The sequence below is a fragment of the Rhinatrema bivittatum genome, chromosome 11, assembly GCF_901001135.1.
Source record: "Rhinatrema bivittatum chromosome 11, aRhiBiv1.1, whole genome shotgun sequence".
NCBI classification, from domain to species: domain Eukaryota; kingdom Metazoa; phylum Chordata; class Amphibia; order Gymnophiona; family Rhinatrematidae; genus Rhinatrema; species Rhinatrema bivittatum.
This window is the reverse complement of record NC_042625.1, coordinates 68,487,412-68,508,545: the sequence shown is the minus strand read 5'-3', so window position 1 is coordinate 68,508,545 and position 21,134 is coordinate 68,487,412. Positions and strand designations below refer to the sequence as shown.

The 21,134-nt window shown below is 44.1% G+C and overlaps 1 protein-coding gene across 2 annotated transcripts in view; it reads right to left on the bottom strand.

The window, feature by feature from the left end:
• The window catches only part of LOC115100865 (cytochrome P450 2G1-like), a 106,570-nt gene that overhangs the window by 70,634 nt on the left and 14,802 nt on the right, over positions 1 to 21,134 (bottom strand). The window contains exons 5-6 of one of the 2 annotated variants that reach the window (XM_029619874.1): positions 11,659 to 11,835; positions 5,532 to 5,673 (exon numbers count right to left, since the gene is read on the bottom strand). The exons of the other annotated variant lie outside the window; for it this stretch is intronic. Of the exons in view, the coding sequence (XP_029475734.1) occupies positions 5,532 to 5,673; positions 11,659 to 11,835 (319 nt within the window). The remainder of the gene's footprint in view (positions 1 to 5,531; positions 5,674 to 11,658; positions 11,836 to 21,134) is intronic. 2 annotated transcript variants of the gene reach the window in all.

The following is a 21,134-nucleotide window of genomic DNA, read 5'->3' as shown; positions in this document are numbered from 1 at the left end:
TGGTACCACCTCAATGAAGTAATGTTTTATCTTGGAAGGCATATTACATATCTATGAACCAGGAGAGGTGCATTTCAGGAGTTCAGAGGCAGCAAACACCTGATAAATGTCAAAGTATGAACTAAAACTTCCTAAGGGTTGAAAGGAGTAGTAAGGAATCTGAGTGAAATGCTCAAAGATATCATAATTAGTGCTGGTGTGTGAAATACAGATGGTGATAACTCCGCTCAATCATATTTACTAGAGAGGAATCAGATCTTTCTGCAAATGATGGAGGCGGACGTTTGTGAATAATGTAAAATGTAAAAAAGCTACAGGTTGCAACTTGGTCGCAGTCACATGACTTCAAAAGAGAGAAGACTTCGGAAGAGGCATGGCTTGTGTATGTACTGTGGACTAGCTGGTCACGATGTCCCAACATGCCCAATTCATCTGGAAAACGGACGGGCCTAAGTCCTGTGGGAGGATTGTTCTTAGGCCTTACTATGCCCTCTCCTCCGCGCTCTCTCCCAGTCTCCCTGATCTGCAGACCATCCGAATTTCAAACTCTTGCCCTGGTGGATTCAGGGGCAGGAGGCAACTTTATACTTTGATGCCTAGTGGAACATTTGAGGATTCCCCTCCTCACTTGGAAGGTTCCACTGCTCTTATCATCTATCCATGGAGAGCCTTTGCTGGGTGACGTGACCTGTCGCATTGAACTGGTGACCCTTCACACCGGAGCACTCCACACTGAGTCAACTCCCTTCTTTGTGTTAGAGAAGGCCATGCACCCTATCGTTCTGGGGTTACCCTGGTTGCAGTTGCATCAGCCTCAATTTGACTGGGTCAACTTGGAACTCTCCCACTGGGTCCCAGGTTGTCATGGCAATCGCCTTAAGAAGGTTTCTTCTGTCCTCTGCATGCCTACAACTCCAGTGATGTCAGGACTGCCGCCTCAATACACATCATTCTGTGATGTGTTCTCCAAAGAAGCTGCGGACATCCTTCCTCCACATAGATCTTATGACTGTGCCATAAGGCTGAAACCGAACACTGAACCTCCTAAAGGATGTGTCTATCCACTCTCTGCAATAGAGAGTAAGGCTATGTCCGAGTACATCGAGGAGAATTTACAGAAAGGATTCATTAGACCATCAAAGTCTCCAGCTGGCGCAGGCTTCTTCTTTGTGGGGAAGAAGGATGGTACTTTACGTCCTTGTATCGACTATCGAGGTCTGAATGAGATTGTGATCAAAGACCGATATCCCCTGCCTTTAATCTCAGAGCTGTTCAACCGGCTTCAAGGTGCCAAGATATTCTCGAACTTGACCTAAAGGGAGCCTATAATTTAATTCGCATTCGCAGTGGCAACGAATGGAAAACAGCCTTCAACACTCAAGATGGTCATTTCGAGTACTTAGTAATGCCCTTCGGCCTATGCAACACACCCGCTGTGTTCCAGAACATGATGAACGACATCCTGCGGGACCTGTTGTACAAGAGTGTTGCAGTGTACCTAAATGACATCCTGATATTTTCTCAGGACTTGTCTACTCATCTAGAGGACATCAAACAAGTAGTATGAAGACTTCAAGAACATCGGCTCTACGCCAAACTATCCAAGTGCGAATTCCATAAGGACTCTATGCCTTTTCTTGGCTATATTGTGTCTAAAGATGGCTTCCAGATGGATCCCCAAAAATTAGAGTATTCAAAATTGGTCCCAACCTACCTGAAGGCCCTGAGATGATTTTTGGGGTTCACTAATTACTATAGAAGCTTTATAAAGAATTATTCTTCTTTAACTGTGCCCTTAACTGCATTGACCCAGAAAGGGGCCAACGCTTCTAAATGGTCTGCGGAGGCCATTTCCGTGTTCAAGGATTTAAAGACTGCCTTTTCCATTGAACCATGCCTGCGTCATCCAGACCCCAACAAGCCATTCATTGTGGAAGTTGATGCTTCTGATGTTAGTATGGGGGCTGTATTGAGCCAAACTGCAGACTCCAAATCCTTACGTCCCTGCTCCTTCTTCTCGCAACGTTTCTCTCCAGCAGAGAAGAACTATGGGATCGGAGATAAAGAGCTCCTGGCTATTAAGTTGGCATTCGAGGAATGGTGGCCTTGGCTCGAAGGTGCTCAACATCAAATTACTGTGTTTATGGACCATAAAAATCTAGAGTATCTCAGCCATGCGCAACGTCTTAACCATAGACAAGCCAGATGGTCCTTATTTTTTAACCGTTTTGACTTCGTGCTCAAAAATCGCCTCAGAGATAAGAATACCAGAGCTGATGCCCTGTCACGTTCCTTTCTCTCGGAGGATGTTCCAGAAGAACCTCAGCATATTATCGACCCGAAGAAAGTCATCTTGGCAGCTAGGCATACTGTGCCTGCTGGTAAAACCATCATGCCTAAACACCTCAGGAAGAAAGTGCTCTATTGGGCTCACAATTCCAAGCTGGCTGGCCATCCTGGTCAACACCGTACCCTGCTGAAGCTACAGAAGTATTATTGGTGGCCAACTATCAAAGAAGATACACTCTCCTACATAGCATCTTGTGCCAACTGCACCAAGCACAAACCTACTTCTGGCCAACCGTGGGGATTGCTGAAACCGCTTCCAGCTCTGGAACAGCCCTGGACGCATATCGCTACTGACTTTGTAGTTGATCTTCCCTCTCTGGAGGTATGAATACCATTTGGGTCACAGTCGACCGCTTCAGCAAGATGGTCCATTTCGTGGCGCTGCCTGGCTTACCTTCAGCCTTGGAGTTTGCGAAGCTCTTCATAACCCACATCTTTTGCCTTCACGGCCCTCCGAAGCACATAGTCTCAGATCAAGGATCACAGTTCACGGCAAGATTCTGGAAGGCTTTGAGCAAGCTTTTTGACATCTCTCTAGATTATACATCAGCCTATCATCCCCAATCAGATGGCCCAAACAGAACAGATGAATAGGACCCTGAAACAGTTCATTCAGGCCTATGTGAGTTGCCATCAGAATAACTGGGCCAAACTGTTACCATGGGCTGAATTTGCCATTAATTCTCATCCAGCATCATCCACTGGATCAACACCTTTTGAAGTGGTATATGGACGTTCACCATCACCGGCATTTTCACTGAAGCTCTCAGTGATGTCCCCAGCAGCTCAATCCACTGCTGATGATATCCATCAATTATGGACTCAGACGAAAGAAATGTTACTCAAAACGAGTGATCGAGCCAAAAGGTTTTATGAAACTCACCATTCCAAAGCGCCTGTCTTTCAACCTGGTGACAAAGTCTGGCTATCCACTAAGCACCTTAGACTGAAGTAACCCTCCACTCAATTCGCTTCTCACTACGTTGGACCATTTCCAATCCTTCAATGTCTTGGCAACATCACTTACAGTCTGAAGCTACCACCTGGATTAAACATCCACAACACTTTCCATGTTTCACTTTTGAAACCACTCATTCTCAGTGAGTTCTCTTCCAAGTCTCAGGAACCATTTCCCATCAATGCAGAAGATTATTTATTTATTATTTATTTATTTATTTAAGGTTTTTTCTATACCGAATTTCTTGATGCAGATCAAATCAACTCGGTTTACATCGAACAAAAGTTTTAACAATAACATAGTTAATAAACATATTACAAGAGGCAGATATTGGCAGAGTCAAAAGTTACATTATAACAAGGGCGAGCAACTGGGGATTAGGAAAAGAGAGGGGGGAAAACAAGAGTATACAACAATCGGAAACTTTATACAGAGAGTGAGGGTGGCTAGTATAGCCAATCTCTAAGGATACTTCTAAAAAGATGACCTAGAATGCAAGGTCGAAGCTGTCCTTGACGTCCGAAGACAAGGCAAGACTTGGGAATACCTTCTTTCATGGGAAGGTTTTGGCCCTGAAGAAAATTCTTGGGAGCCTTTGGTTAATATCCTTGACAAAGAGATGCTCCATCAGTTTCATCTCTTGCATCCTTGGAAACCAAAACCTGGTACCTGCAGAGGAGACCGCCATTTGAAGGAGAGTACTGTTGTGACTGTCACTTCCCAACGGCTTCACTCTGCCTACCTTTCCTTGTTTGCGGCTCCTCCTGCTTTTTTACGGACACCTGGCTGCTGTGGCATCTGCCTGCTGTCCTCTCCGGCTTCCCCAGACCGGCTTGGACGCTGCCTCCCGCCATGTTCTACAGGAACCTTAGGGCATGCGCACCGTGCAGCCCTCATTCTTATTTCCTCATTGGCGCGTTCCTCAGGGGCGTCCCCCTGTGATGACATTATGCTGCCCAGATATTTAAGCCTACAGTTTATTGCTAGCCGTTGAGTTAGCAAGGGGGTTTCTTATGGATAGGATTCGCACTCCGTACCTAGCTACTCTGCCTCTCCAGCTTCCATTGGACTCTTTCTGCTAACAGGGTACCCGCTCCTCGGGGGCCTCTTTTGCTTCTTTCAGGTCACTATCAGGTAACCGGTACTCACTTCTCGAGGGCCCATGTTCCCTGACCCGCTGCCTGCATCTATCTCCTCTTCTACTTGGAAGAATTCGCTACAGACACCATCAGTGAGTACTACTATCATCTACTCCTCAGAGCTGTCTCCCTGGAACCAGGTACTCGCTCCTCGAGGGCCTGCCTCTGTTCCAGCGCCAGTGCCATCTCCTACGTGGAACCGCTGTGTGAGTACTTTGTCAACGAGTCTATCTGCTCCCAGGGATCTGGTACTCGCTCCTCGAGGGCCAGCTCTCCCTATCTCGGGGCTTCTCCATATTTGGGACTCTGTGAATGTTCTATTGTACTCAATCTCTCAGTTCTCTCCACTACAGCACTGCTACCAGAGGAACCGCTGTTCCAGCGCCCTGGGGAATACTAGCCCAGCCAGGCTACATCTTCTACTCACTACTGCCACCTCTGGTGGCTTCTCAAACTGTCTAAATAAAGAAATATCTGTGTTTGTGTGTCCAGAGCTGAGCCTGACCTGTGGCCCCTCACGGGTCTTCCCCCCCCCCCCGGGCGAGGTAAGCTGCCACAGTGTCCAAGGGTCCACCCATCCTCACTAATTATAACACAATCTCAAATGACAATAGGTAAATACTTCTAAGGTCTATCCAGTCTCTGCTCATTCTTTCTTCCTGCTGCAATACTGCTAACCCTTCTTGATCTCCAGCTATACCTCTCACTTGCTACCACTACAGAAGGTCCTCTGTGTCTATTCCAGGCTTTTATCCTTCACTCCACCACTGCTGAGGGTCCTCTGTGTCAGTCCTAAGCTTTACACATCTCTCCCCTGCCATTACAGATACTCTGCACCAATACCAGACTTTATCTCTTACTCCCCCATCACTGAGAATCCTCTGTGCCCATCTCAGGCTTTACCCCTTTTTCTCCCATTACTGAGGATCCTCTGAGACTATCCCAGGATTTACTCTTTACTTCCTCATCACTGTGCCCATCCCAGAACATTTTGAATTTTGATACAATTTTTGCATCACCATCTCTGCTAGGTGACTGTTCCATGTATTGCCTGCCTTTGCTTTGAATATGTTTTGGCTTTTCACCTGTAATTTCGGGGTACTTCAGGAGAATCAGGAAAGCGTATCTCAGGGTTGTGCTGGTGGTCTCAGTCCCTGCGAAGAACAGATTTAAGGTGCTCATCACCAGATTATCATCATTGAACTCAGAAGCCGGGTTCTGCTTTTCCTGTGGGAAGGTGGGGGACACCAAAGATTTTCAGGTAAGAAAAGATTAATTTTTTATACAAAACTCAGCGATGCCGAAGATTTATCACTGGCCAAAATTCAAAGTGAAGCCCCTACAATTTTCCCAGCAAAGCATGAATCTGAGGATGGACTACATTTCATTATTTGCTTTCTTGGCCTTTGTAAATCTACTGTCCTAGGTCACCTTAACTCCTCTGAGAACTTAACTAGGTGATGAGTTTAGCTGCTTGCTGTACTGTCAACGTTGTGTTATTTCTGGGCTAATACATTTATTAGTGCAACTTAGTGACTTAGGTGCATATATTAATTTAAAATGTTTTTTTTCCCAGCATAGTTAAGTAATAAAGGAAGCAGGTTCTCTCCATTCCTTTAGATGTCACAAATTGCCTAAGTGTAGAAGACAAATTGCACACAAAGAAGAGCTTATTTTTCTATAATTTATTTTTTCAACATTTTATTTATGCAACCACATATTTAACAGCTATCTAGACAATTAAAATTTAACTCACACACACCCCCTCATACATTCAACACACATTTCACATAAAACCAAATAAGTACACATTTCAGACTTATTGTAATTCTTGTAATTTCTATAACAATATTGGTTGTTAATTTGTTATTAATTCAAATAAGTCATCCATGAAACAAATCCTGTATTGAATTTATCCAATAAAATGTTTTTTTATAAAATCATTTCAAAATATCATTTGTTTTTTATAAAAATAAAAACATGTTTATTGGATAAAGTCAATACAGGATTTGTTTCATGGATGACTTATTTGAATTAATAACGAATTAACAACCAATATTGTTATTGAAATTATAAGAATTACAATAAGTCTGAATGTGTATTTATTTGGTTTTATGTGAAATGCATATTGAATGTATGAGGGGCTGTGTGTGAGTTAGATAGGTTTTAATTGTCTAGATAGCTGTTAAATATTTGGTTGCATAAATAAAATGTTGAAAAAATAAATTATAGAAAAATAAGCTTTTCTTTTGTGTGCGACTTACCTATAGTGTTAAAGAAGATTTGGTGATTTCTACCCTTTGTGTTGTTATACAGTAAGGGGTAGATTTTCAGACGAGCGCGAATAGCCTACTTTTGTTTGCGCTCCAGGCGCAAACAAAAGTACGCTGGATTTTAGTAGATACGCGCGTAGTCGCGCGTATCGGCTAAAATCCTGGATCGGCGCGCGCAAGGCTATCGATTTCGTATAGCCTGCGCGCGCCGAGCCGCGCAGCCTACCCCCGTTCCCTCCTAGGCCGCTCCAAAATCGGAGCGGCCTAGAAGGGAACTTTCCTTTGCCCTCTCCTCACCTTCCCCTCCCTTCCCCTACCTAACCCACCCGCCCGGCCCTGTCTAAACCCCCATCCTACCTTTGTCGGGGGATTTACGCCTCCCTCTGGGAGGCGTAAATCCCCGCGCGCGAGCGGGACTCCTGCGCGCCGGGCCGCAACCTGGGGGCGGGTACGGAGGGCGCGGCCACGCCCCCGGGCCGTAGCCACGCCCCCGTACCCGCCCCCAAAACGCTGCCGACACGCCCCCGAAACGCCGCGACGACCGGGCCCGCCCCCGACACGCCCCCCTCCGAGAACCCCGGGACTTACGCGAGTCCCGGGGCTCTGCGCGCGCCGGGAGGCCTATGTAAAATAGGCTTCCCGGCGCGCAGGGCCCTGCTCGCGTAAATCCGCCCGGTTTTGGGCGGATTTACGCGAGCAGGGCTCTGAAAATCCGCCCCTAAATGTAGAAGATGGCACATTTTCTTTTGAAAGACAAAAAGGTGTAATCAATTCATGTTTGTGGTGGGCTATTGAGGATTTGAAGTTTCTGGGAAAGGAATTCTGGGGTAGATTTTAAAAGAAGCGCGATCAGCCTACTTTTGCTTGCGCATCAGACTCAAGCAAAAGTACGCTGGATTTTAGTAGATACGCGCGGAGCCGCGCGTATCCACTAAAATCCTGGATCGGCGCGCGCAAGGCTATCGATTTCGTATAGCCTGCGCGCGCCGAGCCGCGCAGCCTACCCCCATTCCCTCCTAGGCCGCTCCGAAATCGGAGCGGCCTAGAAGGGAACTTTCCTTTGCCCTCCCCTCACCTTTCCCTCCCTTCCCCTACCTAACCCACCCGCCCGGCCCTGTCTAAACCCCCATCCTACCTTTGTTGGGGGATTTACGCCTCCCGGAGGGAGACGTAAATCCCCGCGCGCCAGCGGGCCGCTAGCGCGCCGGGACGCGATCTGGGGGCGGGTCCGGAGGGCGCGGCCACACCCCCGGCTGCCCCGGGCCGTAGCCACGCCCCCGGACCCGCCCCCGGAATGCTCCCGACACGCCCCGAAAACGCCACGCGGTTCGGGCACGCCCCCGACACGCCCCCCCCGACACGCCCCCTCCGAAAACCCCGGGACTTACTCGAGTCCCGGGGCTCTGCGCACGCCGGTAGGCCTATGTAAAATAGGCTTATCGGCGCGCAGGGCCCTGCTCGCCTAAATCCGCCCGGTTTTGAGCGGATTTAGGCGAGCAGGGCTCTGAAAATCCGCCCCTCTGGTCCTAGCAAAGGGTCCTATTGGCTGGAAGCCAGTGCTGTGTTATTTGCTGGCCAAGACTGCTACTATGAGGACAGAGAAAGTAAAGGACGAAAGATTTTATAATGTATTATAACAAACTTTTCTTGGTCAGCCTATCAGACATTGTTTAATTTTAAACTGGTTAATTGCAGGCTTTTGCATCAGAGCTTAAGTAAGCGATATATTAAGTATTCATCCCTGGAGCCAATAAAAGTCAAGGGATTGAACAGTAATTAAACTTCTTAACTAATTACATATAAAAGAATAGGTCTCCTTTGTTTAGTAAAAAGAAAGGGGGCAAAGAAGTAAATCCTGTATCTCAGCCTTTTTGGCTAAATTGAGAAAAAAATGGAAAAGGAGTAAGGGGTTCATTTTTGTTGCAGGAAGTTTGCTGTTTGGTTGCTCTCTTATTCAGTCAAATGAAACAAGCATAACCTTTTTGTTGGTATTTTTTAAAACAAAGGTTATTAAAGTGATTTTTAGATAAATTTTAGTTTATTTTCCAGTTTCCTTAAGTATTAAGGTGGTCCTTACAGCCTATTAATTTTAGGGAGAATCGGAAGATTTGTAATGATTTTATTCAGAATAGAGAGGACATTTTTATTTCATTTAATGAGGTTTTGGATATTTCCTCCATGATGCAAAATTTAGAGCATAAGAATATAAGAATTACCATACTTGGTCAGACCAAAGGCCCATCAAGCCCAGTTTCCTGTTTCCAAGAATGGTCAAACCAGGTCACAAGTATCTTGCAGGATACCAAATAGTTATTCATTCCATGCTGCTTATACTCAGAGACAAGCAATAGTTTTTCTAAGTTTACTACTACTTGGATAATAATGGTTTATAGATTTTCCCACCAGGAACTTGTCCAAACCTTTTAATCCCAGCTATGCTATTGCCTTTACCATATCATCTAGTAATGAATTCCAGAGTTTCATTATACATTGAATGAAAAAATATTTTCTCTGATTTGTTTTTAATGTAAAGCTTAGTAACTTAAGTAACTTCATAGAGTGTCTCCTAGTCTTTTTATTTGTTGAAAGAGCAAATAACTGATTTGCATTAACCCATTCCACCACCTTCATAATTTTATACACCTCAGCCGTCTCTTCTCCAAGCTGAAGAGTCCTAACCTCTTTAGCCTTTCCTCATTGGGGAGCTTTACCATTCCCTTTATCAATTTGATTGCCCTTTGCTGTATCTTTTCCAGTTCTGCTATATCATTTGAAGATGCAGTGACCAGAATTGCACACAGTACACTAGATGTGGTCACACCATGGAGCAATACAGAGATAATATGATTCTCCATTTTACTTTCCATTCCTTCCCTAATAATTTCTAACAGTAGATATCCTAAAGCCATTTAGATGGATAACTCACTAGTTATCCATCTAAATGGTTAGTGCGGCATAAAATATAGAATAAAATATAAAATTCTCACTATCATTCATGGTCTAATAAATAACTCATCTTCCACATGGCTCTGTTCACTACTTCGCATTTATAAACCAGCAAGACATTTAAGATCTCTAACCCAAAACTTACTAGATATTCCCTCACCACGACAGGCGAGACTAGACATCACCAGAAGAAGGGCCTTCTCAGTAGCAGGCCCTCTCTCTGGAATTCTTTACCCAATCCACTTCATCTATTATCCAATTCTCAACAATTTAAAAAATCATTAAAAACATATCTATTTCAAACAGCATTCAACATCCCTTCACAATCGAATCAACAACACTCCACTACCTAGTATCCTTCTCGGCCTCCATAAGTTTATCTCATTTTTCTCCTCATTTCAAAACCCCCCCCCCCACCCTTTTTCCTTTCCATGATTACAAAATGAACCTTGGCCCAGCCCCACTATTAGTTAGACTTTTGTTAACATTATTACCTTTTAAGGTATATACCAGTTTTTGTATTTTAATATTATTTTAATTTTATTTTATTTACTTTTTATTTTCATTTTGTAAACCGTTTTGACAAAATACCCTGTTTTGAAAAACGGTATATAAATACTTTTAAATAAATAAATAAATAAATAAATATTCAGCCACTTATCTGGTTAAATTATAGCCGGATAACTACTTAAGCTGTAGTGACTTACTCTTCTGAGGATAGTTTATGCTTCCAGCTCTACTTCAACAAACAGAGCAATGGATTGTCCTTGCAGGGCTAGTTTTTTATCAGGGGGTGGGATGGAGTGTCCGGAGGGGGATGGGCAGTTCGGATCAGCCTATTGATACTATGGTGAGTAGAAGGGGCTGGGGGAACAAAGCTGGAATCCTACCAGTTTGGAAATGGGAATGGGTTGGGCCGGGGAGATGGGGTGAGGGGGGCAGCGATCTGCTGACTGCATCAATTTCACATATTTCAGGAAGGGGTACACATTCCGACAGGCCATATGTGAAATTTGGGGGTGGGGGAGAATCAGGCCACTGGCCTCTTACCTTTTTTTTTTTTTACTTGTCTGTCAGCAGTAATTAATCGTCTATCTTTGAAAGATATCTGGTTAAGCTGCAAGTTATCCGGTTGCATGTAACTTTAGGTTCGTATACTCTCCATTCCTTTCCTAGTAATTTCTAATATGTGACCACTTGGGCCACATGGAGAACTGAAAGTCATTGCATTTTCCTCAAGAATCTTGCAACTGCGTTCATTACCCATCTGAACTGCAGAGAAATTCATCTCATCCAGAGCATTTGACAATCACATGAGATTGAAATGAGAACTCATTTGCTAATATTCTGAGCAGAATTTAGATGGGGATTTGGGATCTCATTGCTTGAACTGAGAACTAAGAGATAGGGAGGGGCTTTGGGTTTCTGGTTATAAGTTACCAAAAAGCTTTTTTTTCTTATCTTTTTCAATGCCATAGGTTTCTGTCTCCTATAGAATATGAGTATACATGTGTTATGTTCCTGTGTATGCACTGATTTTGCTTATATTACTTGTAATAATAATATTTTGTAGGGTTTTTTAAATTTCATTTCATTTTTTTCTGCTCCAGCCTGTACCCGTCATCCCTGGAAGATCCTGTAGTTGTGTTGGCATGTTAGACATGTCCATTCTAAATCACACGGCTGAGAGCTGGAGTCCTTTATGTGGTCTCTCCCATAGGTGGAGATTTACACTTTTTTCCCATTCTGTGTCTGTAGGAAAAAGAAATCTTAAGGGTCTGTTTTCAAAGGGGCTACCTACATGGCTTCCAGAATTAGGCAGCTGGATCAGCCCCTTTGAAAACTGACAGGGGCTCATTTAGTTTGGTCTTTTTCTGATTATTCTCAACCACTTGGTAATGCTACGAATAACAATGACTTCCATTGCAGGGATCACTCTAGCACAGGTCATTGTGTGGGCTGAAAAGACCCAAATTGTTATAAAGACCATTACCGTCTCCCTTTTGATGAGAAAACAGTCGATAAAATCCCGGGGGCAGTTGGGATCCAGGGACTCTTCATGCATTTTCTTCTTCTCTATGATAAACTCTTTCAAGCGTGTCATGTTTTCAATAACACGCAAATGAGGTCCTGGTACATACAGCATAATACGGGGAAAATTATTAAAGATCTGCAAAAGAAAAAAAATAGATTATCACAAATATTTTACAATTTACCATTAATCACATACAGGTCAATCCAGTAAAGTGCGGCCGCATTTACCCCGCTCCTAACCTGCACTTTCCGGCCGCGTTAGCCCTTCCTGCGATCCACAATCCCTTTTAACCTACTCTTACCGCGTCCTTAAATCCCCGGGTAACCCCTTCTGCCAGCGGCATGTATATTACATGTAAACGATCGAATTAGCTATTCCCTACCATCCAGTAACGCGTGCCCCGACTATCGCTTTTTTACCCTGCCTTTTTGCCGCGCGTTTAACCTGCTAACTTACCGCCTACCCTTACCCCTGCGTTAGAGGCAGGGGTAAGGGTAGGCGGCAAACTTTCCCCCAGCCCCCGCTCACCTGCCCTGGCCGCGTCCATGGGTGCTGGTCTCCGGGGCAGCCCCAGTCCTCTCCCCCTCCTCCCGAAGCAACAAAAGCGAAAAAAAGCGAAAAAGCAAAAAAAAAAGTTGCAAGAGAGAGAGGGGAGAGAGGACGGGCAATCCTACGCTTGGGATTGCCAGTCCTCTCTCCCCTCCTCCCGAAGCAAGGCGTGAAAAGCAGCCTTGCTCCGGGAGGAGGGGAGAGAGGACTGGCAGTGTAAAAGCGACGAAGCGACTTACTTTTTTTGCAGCCCCCCTCCGGAAACGGACATCGGCGAGGACGACCGCGGCTCCCCTGCCTCCAGCTGCCCGCGAAGATGGACACCTGCACGGGCAAAAGCGGCCCCTGTTCGTGCAATTGGGCCGCTCAAGGCGTGATGTCATGACGTTTGGCGTCACGGCATGTGACGTCACGTCTTGAGCGGCCCAATTGCACGCACAGGGGCCGCTTTCGCCCGTGCTTCCATCTTCGCGGGCAGCTGGAGGCAGGGGACGCATGGTCGTCTTCGCCGATGTCCGTCTCCGGAGGGGGGCTGCAAAAAAAGTAAGTCGCTTCGTCGCTTTACACTGCCAGTCCTCTCACCCCTCCTCCCGGAGCAAGGCTGCTTTTCGCGCCTTACTTCGGGAGGAGGTGAGAGAGGGCTGACAATCCCGAGCGTTGGAGAACCGTCCACTTCCTGGTATCTGTCATTTCAAATGTCATTTGAAATGACAGATACCAGGTGCTGTATAGCGCTCTATACAGTAAAATGGGTTGCGCGGGCCTAACGCTTCACGGACGCTTCTTAGACGCAGCTTGCATTTGCAAGCTATTTACATACAGTATCGAGCGGTAGGTGAGCTGGACTGTGCGTGCGGCAACCGCGGGTGCACCGGGCACTAACGCAGTTCTTCCTACCACTCATTACTGGATTGACCTGATAGGGAAGGAGTGTGGAGGCTTAGACCTCTGGTGGAAGGTAAGTCAATAATTATTATAATTATTCAAAGGTATTTATTGTACCTGTTTTCACCCAGACAGGATCCCATGCATGTTATATAGTTACATAGATGGATAGGGTTAAAAGAAGAACAGAAGTCCATCTACTTCAACCTTCTCCTGATTGCCCAATGGGGTATTCCAGAGGAAGACAAATTCCCTTCCTTGGCCTCCTCTCCCGTGCATCTATAACCGATTCTGCACCAGTGAAACAAATTCTTTCAAACCCCCAAATCTGGCAATCATCGCAGGAGCACCCGATCAACATTTTTCCTGAGAGGTAGATTTTAAAAGCATTGCTCGTGCAAAAATGACCACATATCTGGGCCGCACAAATTTTAAGAAGCCGGGAAGGGCGCTCATACATGCATGTACATGTGCCTAGAATAAGGAGGCAGAAAATGGGCGGGTCATGGGCAGTCCGGGAGTGGGACCAAGACTGACGCACATAGCCATAAATTTTGCAAAGGTAACATGCGTTTGTTGCCTGCGTAACTTTGCTACTGCTCCTCATGAGGCGCAGGGAAGGGGTGGGGGAGAGAGAGAGAGCAGCTAGTACTGCAGTGTACAAATCAACGCCTCTTATAAGGGCTATAATTCTTTACTGATATAAATTTTACTATGAAAACCTCAGAATGTGTCTGTACTAACACTCCCCCTAACTTCCCGAAAACCAACCCCAATTCAAAGTGCCCCTCTAGAGTGGCACTTATAGAGAGAGTATCAGCCTGAACCTATACAAAGTGTCTCTCTCTCTCTCTCTCTCTGCGAGTGCAGTGACAGTATTTGAAATGCCATCTGCATGCTTTATAAAATGAGGCTCGTATTTTTGCTTGCGCTGCATTATGCACATTTATGGGTGCATGCGCGTTCCTTTTAAAATTTACCTGTTAAAAGTATAGTTACATCATCAATATCTTATTCATCTATCCATCCGATTGGTTAACTTAGTTTACAAGTGGTATGTTAAATTTAAATAAATTAAAAACTCTAGAAACCAGGAGCACCGGATCAGCGTGTTTCCTTAGAGCGTAGCTATATCATCATTAGCTTTTTCATCCAGAAACCTGTCCAGTTTACTTTTGAAATGATTTAGTGTCTGCTACCAGAACTCTCCATAATTTCACTGCTCTTTGGGTAAAACATCTTCCTAGGAAGGCGGTGAAATCTATTACAATAACCTCAGCTGTATTAAGTTTCCAAGAAGACTGGGGTGACCTGCATGGAGCGGCTATGATTACAACCTAACAGCAGCAGTACAGCTGCTGCCTTATAGACTCCAGAAAGGTCCTCTCATAAGGCTGGACAGAGCTGTAACTAGAAATGTTAGCACATGGGGCAGACAAGCATACGTTTCCCCCTCCTCTCCCCACTCTGATCCCTGCATCTCTCTCCCTTCATCCCCTCCACTGATCCCCAGTCCTCCTTTCCTCTCCCCTCCCCCCCCCCCGCCCCCCCATCTTTTCTTGCAGTTATTTTTGTGTGGGCCCCTGATATCTTTCTCTAACAGGATAGCCCCCACCTTAACAACTAAATACCACAGGAAGAGAGGAGGGAAAACCAGTGAAATAAAAGTAAGAAAGTTGCACCCTGTTAGTTTACAGAAGGAAGAATAAGAATTGTTGGATGGGATGTTATTAATGAAGAGTTAGTGGATTTATGTAATCTGCATTATGCTGATGTTCCACAAGGAAATATTTCCCTGCTGTCAGAGAGAGAGAAGGGCATGTGCTGTCTGGAACAGTAGATGCACCCCCCCCCCCCCCCCCTTTGTGCTAGGGGATGATATTCTTCCATGCACAAAAAAAGAGTGGGATCTGGCACTGACCATATCTGATGATCCTAAGGTGGCCAAACAGGTGGATAAGGTGATGGTAAAAGCCAGAAAGATGGTGCACAGGGAGAGGAATGGTCAATAGAAAAAAGGAGGTGATATTACCTCTGTATATGTCCCTGGTGAGACCGTATTTGAAATACATAGGACAAGAGACCGAACCTTAAAAAGACTGGAGATGGTCTACTAAACTGGTCAGTGGTCTTTACTCTAAAGCATATGACGACAGATTTAAACTTGTTTTCTTGAAAGGAAAGGAAGTAACGAGGAGATATGATAGAGTCATTTAAATACTTCAGTATATGATTGCACAAGTGATGGGCCTCTTTCAATGGAAAGGAGGCTCTGGAATGAGGTAAAATGGGATGAGGGTGAAAGGGGGTAGACTCAGAAGTAATCTAAGGAAATATTTCTTTACAGGGTGGTGAATGCATGGAACAGCCTGAATTAAAGACAGTATGGGATAAGCATAGGGGATCTCGGAGGCAGCAGTCAGGTTTGTAAAGCAGAGCAGTTGGTTTGGATGGGCAGAGTAGATAGGCCATGTGGCCTTTTTCAGCTGTCACATTTCTATGTTTCTATGGAGTTGCTGGCTAATGAGAGAAAGAGAAGCAGGACATGAGGAGGTGCCAAGGTAAAATACCTGGGACGCCCATGGTATAAGGCTATGCCAAGACAGAAGAGAGCAAAGGCCTGGAGCGTATCCAGTCAGGGGAAGGACTGAGGACTCACTGAGTGCTTCTCTTAGTTGCATTGCATGGAGGAGGAAGGTAACTTCTTTGCTACAAGAAATGTAATTGTTGGGTTACATTGGCCAAAGATTTGTTATTGCCAAGGAACTATTAATGAGTTGAATAAGATTGCTAGAAGGACTGATCATAAAATAAAGTGAATGCTGGAACAACAAACTATATGTGGTCTGTTCCTTTCTGCCAGGAAACCCTTGGAAATAGAGAATTAAGAATATAAGAACATGCCATACTGGGTCAGACCAAGGGTCCATCAAGCCCAGCATCCTGTTTCCAACAGTGGCCAATCCAGGCCATAAGAATCTGGCAAGTACCCAAAAACTAAAATCTATTCCATGTTACCGTTGCCAGTAATAGCAGTGACTATTTTCCAAGTCAACTTAATTAATAGCAGGTAAACACAGCTATACAAACTGCACTAACCACATCCTCTGGCAACAAATTCCAGAGTTTAATTGTGCATTGAGTAAAAAAGAACTTTCTCCGATTAGTTTTAAATGTGCCACATGCTAACTTCATGGAGTGCCCCCTAGTCTTTCTATTATCTGAAAGAGTAAATAACCAATTCACATCTACCCGTTCTAGACCTCTCATGATTTTAATCATCTCTATCATATCCCCCATCAGTCATCCCTTCTCCAAGCGGAAAAGTCCTAACCTCTTTAGTCTTTCCTCATAGGGGAGCTGTTCCATTCCCCTTATCATTTTGGTAGCCCTTCTCTGTACTTTCTCCATCGCAATTATATCTTTTTTGAGATGCGGCGACCAGAATTGTACACAGTATTCAAGGTGCAGTCTCACCATGGAGCGATACAGAGGTTTTATGACATTTTCCGTTTTATTCACCATTCCCTTTCTAATAATTCCCAACATTCTATTTGCTTTTTTGACTGCCGCAGCACACTAAACCGACAATTTCAATATGTTATCCATTATGACGCCTAGATCTCTTTCTTGGGTTGTAGCACCTAATATGGAACCTAACATTGTGTAACTATAGCATGGGTTATTTTTCCCTATATGCATCACCTTGCACTTATCCACATTAAATTTCATCTGCCATTTTGATGCTCAATTTTCCAGTCTCACAAGGTCTTCCTGCAATTTATCACAATCTGCTTGTGATTTAACTATGCTGAACAATTTTGTATCAACTGCAGATTTGATTATCTCACTCGTCGTATTTCTTTCCAGATCATTTATAAATATATTGAAAAGTAAGGGTCCCAATACAGATCCCTGAGGCACTCCACTGCCTACTCCCTTCCACTGAGAAAATTGTCCATTTAATCCTACTCCCTGTTTCCTGTCTTTTAGCCAGTTTGCAATCCACTAAAGGACATCACCACCTATCTCATGACTTTTTACTTTTCCTAGAAGCCTCTCATGAGGAACTTTGTCAAACGCCTTCTGAAAATCCCAGTATACTACATCTACCGGTTCACCTTTATCCACATGTTTATTAATTCCTTCAAAAAAGTGAAGCAGATTTGTGAGGTAAGACTTGCCTTGGGTACAGCCATGCTGACTTTGTTCCATTAAACCATGTCTTTCTATATGTTCTGTGATTTTGATGTTTAGAACACTTTCCACTATTTTTCCTGGCACTGAAGTCAGGCTAACCGTTCTGTAGTTTCCTGGATCGCCCCTGGAGCCCTTTTTAAATATTGGGGTTACATTTACTATCCTCCAATCTTCAGGTACAATGGATGATTTTAATGATAGGTTACAAATTTTTACTAATAGGTCTGAAATTTCATTTTTTAGTTCCTTCGGAACTCTGGGGTGTATACCATCCGGTCCAGGTGATTTACTATTCTTCAGTTTGTCAATCAAGTCTACCACATCTTCTAGGTTCACTGTGATTTGATTCAGTCCATCTAAATCATTACCCATGAAAATCTTCTCCAGTACGGGTACCTCCCCAACATCCTCTTCAGTAAACACCAAAGCAAAGAAATAATTTAATCTTTCTGCGATGGCCTTACCTTCTCTAAGTGCCCCTTTAACCCCTCGATCATCTAACAGTCCAACTGACTCCCTCACAGGCTTTCTGCTTCGGATATATTTTAAAACGTTTTTACTGTGAGTTTTTGCCTCTACGGCCAACTTCTTTTCAAATTCTCTCTTAGCCTGTCTTATCAATGTTTTACATTTAACTTGCCAACGTTTATGCATTATCCTATTTTCTTCTGTTGGATCCTTCTTCCAATTTTTGAATGAAGATCTTTTGGCTAAAATAGCTTCTTTCACCTCCCCTTTTAACAATGCCGGTAATCGTTTTGCCTTCTTTCCACCTTTCTTAATGCGTGGAATACATCTGGACTGTGCTTCTAGGATGGTATTTTTTAACAATGACCATGCCTCTTGCACACTTTTTACTTTTGTAGCTGCTCCTTTCAGTTTTTTTCTAACAATTTTTCTAATTTTATCAAAGTTTCCCTTTTGAAAGTTTAGCACGAGAGCTGTGGATTTGCATACTGTTCCTCTTCCAGTCATTAATTCAAATTTGATCATATTAAGATCACTATTGCCAAGCGGCCCCACCACCGTTACCTCTCTCACCAAATCCTGTGCTCCACTGAGAATTAGATCTAAAATTGCTCCCTTTCTCGTCAGTTCCTGAACCAAATGCTCCATAAAGCTATCATTTATTCCATCCAGGAACGTTATCTCTCTAGCGTATCCCGATGATACATTTACCCAGTCAATATTGGGGTAATTGAAGTTCAGACGCCGACAAGAGGAAATGACGGCAAGGTTTGAGAGAAACTAACATGGACCAAAAACATGAAAAAGTAATGTGGATTTAAGAAATGTACTTCTTCTGATAAATATTGCCTGGAGAACACCGTCTAGTACAGTCCCTGAAGCAGCAGCCCGCGAAACGTGGACACGTCAGACTGGACTTGCATTTATAAACTCTGGATCTCCAAAGTGCCGGAGCGCCACCAAAGGGAAGTACCTTTCCACATTTTTTAAGAAAATAACAAACAAAGAAAAAAAATTATTGTTGCAAATAAAAAGGACATTGGGGTTATGGACCGATGATTAAAAAAGACCCGCAGCAGTTGAAAACACAAGTTAATATACTTGCAAACCGCGGGTGTTATGATGGTCCTAAATATTAAGAAATTGACACACTGAAAGTTAAAAATCCTTTCGATACAACGTGATTGTTTGAGGTATTCTGTATTGTTCGTTATATACCGGATCAATTGACACGAATATACTGTGGTTTTCACCAGGTAATTGAAGTCTCCCATTATTACTGCACTACCAATTTAGTTAGCTTCCCTAATTTCTCTTAGCATTTCACTGTCCGTCTCACCATCTTGACCAGGTGGATGGTAGTATATTCCTATCACTATAGTCTTCCCCGACACACAAGGGATTTCTACCCATAAAGATTCAATTTTGCATTTAGTCTCATGCAGGATGTTTATCCTGTTGGACTCTATGCCATCCCGGATATAAAGCGCCACACCGCCTCCCGGGTGCTCCTCTCTGTCATTGCGATATAGTTTGTACCCCGTTATAGCACTGTCCCATTGGTTATCCTCTTTCCACCATGTCTCTGAGATGCCAATTAAGTCTATGTCATCATTCACTGCTATACATTCTAATTCTCCCATCTTACTTCTTAGACTTCTGGCATTAGTATACATACAAACATTTGAAAGTTTGTTTTTTGTTTGTATTTTCATTCTGCTTTTTAATTGATAGTGATAAGTTAGAATTTTTTTAGCTCAGGTGGGTTTTTAGTTACAGGCACTTGGACTACTTTTCTTATTATTGGAACCTCACTGTTGGGATGCCCTAATTCTAATGCATCATTAGCATCCTTTGAAGATACCTTTCTCCGAACCATGCGCTGCTGAGCGACTGTCAGATTTCCCCTTTGTTCTAGTTTAAAAGCTGCTCTCTCTCCTTTTTAAAGGTTAGCGCCAGCAGTCTGGTTTCACCCTGGTTAAGGTGGAGCCCATCCCTTCGGAAGAGACTCCCCCTTCCCCAAAAGGTTCCCCAGTTTCTAACAAAACTGAATCCCTCTTCCTTGCACCATCGTCTCATCCACGCATTGAGACTCCGGAGCTCTGCCTGCCTCTGGTGGCCTGCGCGTGGAACAGGGAGCATTTCAGAGAATGCTACCCTGGAGGTTCTGGATTTAAGCTTTCTACCTAAAAGCCTAAATTTGGCTTCCATAACCTCCCTCCCACATCTTCCTATGTCGTTGGTGCCCACATGTACCACGAGAGCCAGCTCCTCCCCAGCACTGTCTAAAATCCTATCTAGGTGACGTGTGAGGTCCGCCACCTTCGCACCAGGTAGGCATGTTACCAGGCGATCCTCAGGCCCACCAGCCACCCAGCTATCTACATTCCTAATAATCGAATCACCAGCTATGACAGCCGACCTAACCCTTCCCTCCTGGGCAGTAGGCCTTGGGGAGATATCCTCGGTGCGAAAGGACAATGCATCACCTGGAGAGCAGGTCCTTGCTACAGGATTCTTTTCTGCTGCACCAGGTTGATGCTCTCCAATCATGAGACCTTCTTCCTCCAAGGCAGCACCAGGGCTGCCAGTCTGAAGTTGGGACTTGGCTACTATGTCCCTGAAGGTCTCATCTATATTCCTCTCTGTCTGCCTCAGCTCCTCCAGGTCTGCCACTCTAGCCTCCAGAGATCGGACTCGTTCTCTGAGAGCCAGGAGCTCTTTGCATCGCATGCACATGTACAACTTCTTACCGGCGGGTAAAAAATCATACATGTGACACTCTTCCATTCAGTGAAGCTGAACATTGGGGTAAGCAGAGTAACATTTGCATCCTGTGCAGCTGCCCCTGTCACCTCTAGTCATGGTCCTGGTGCTAGATTATGTAAATGGACTCTACACATCCAATACACAATTAAAGGTGTAATTTTCAAAAGGATTTAAAACTGGATTTTACATGTATAAAAGCACTTTACTTGTGTAAGTGGACTTTGGAAAATTGCTATGATATGCCATTGAATTTTCAATAGGTTTTACATGGGTAAGTGCACTTTAAGCACATAAATGGGCTTTTGAAAATTGCTACGATAGTATGTTACATCTACACGTGTAACTCCTTTGCCAATTTCCTCTGTAATACAAACACCTTATAGCCTTATAGTAGAATGATGAGAGGGTGATAGAAGTGGGTTATAATGCCCTGAACTCTGTTGTCCTTTGACATTAGTTTTGAAGTATTGGTCTTTTTAATTTTGGATGCCTTACATTCCTAGATACTTCTGAATTTCCCTGTTCATCTTATATATTTTTGTTTCTTGACCTTCATTTCTGCA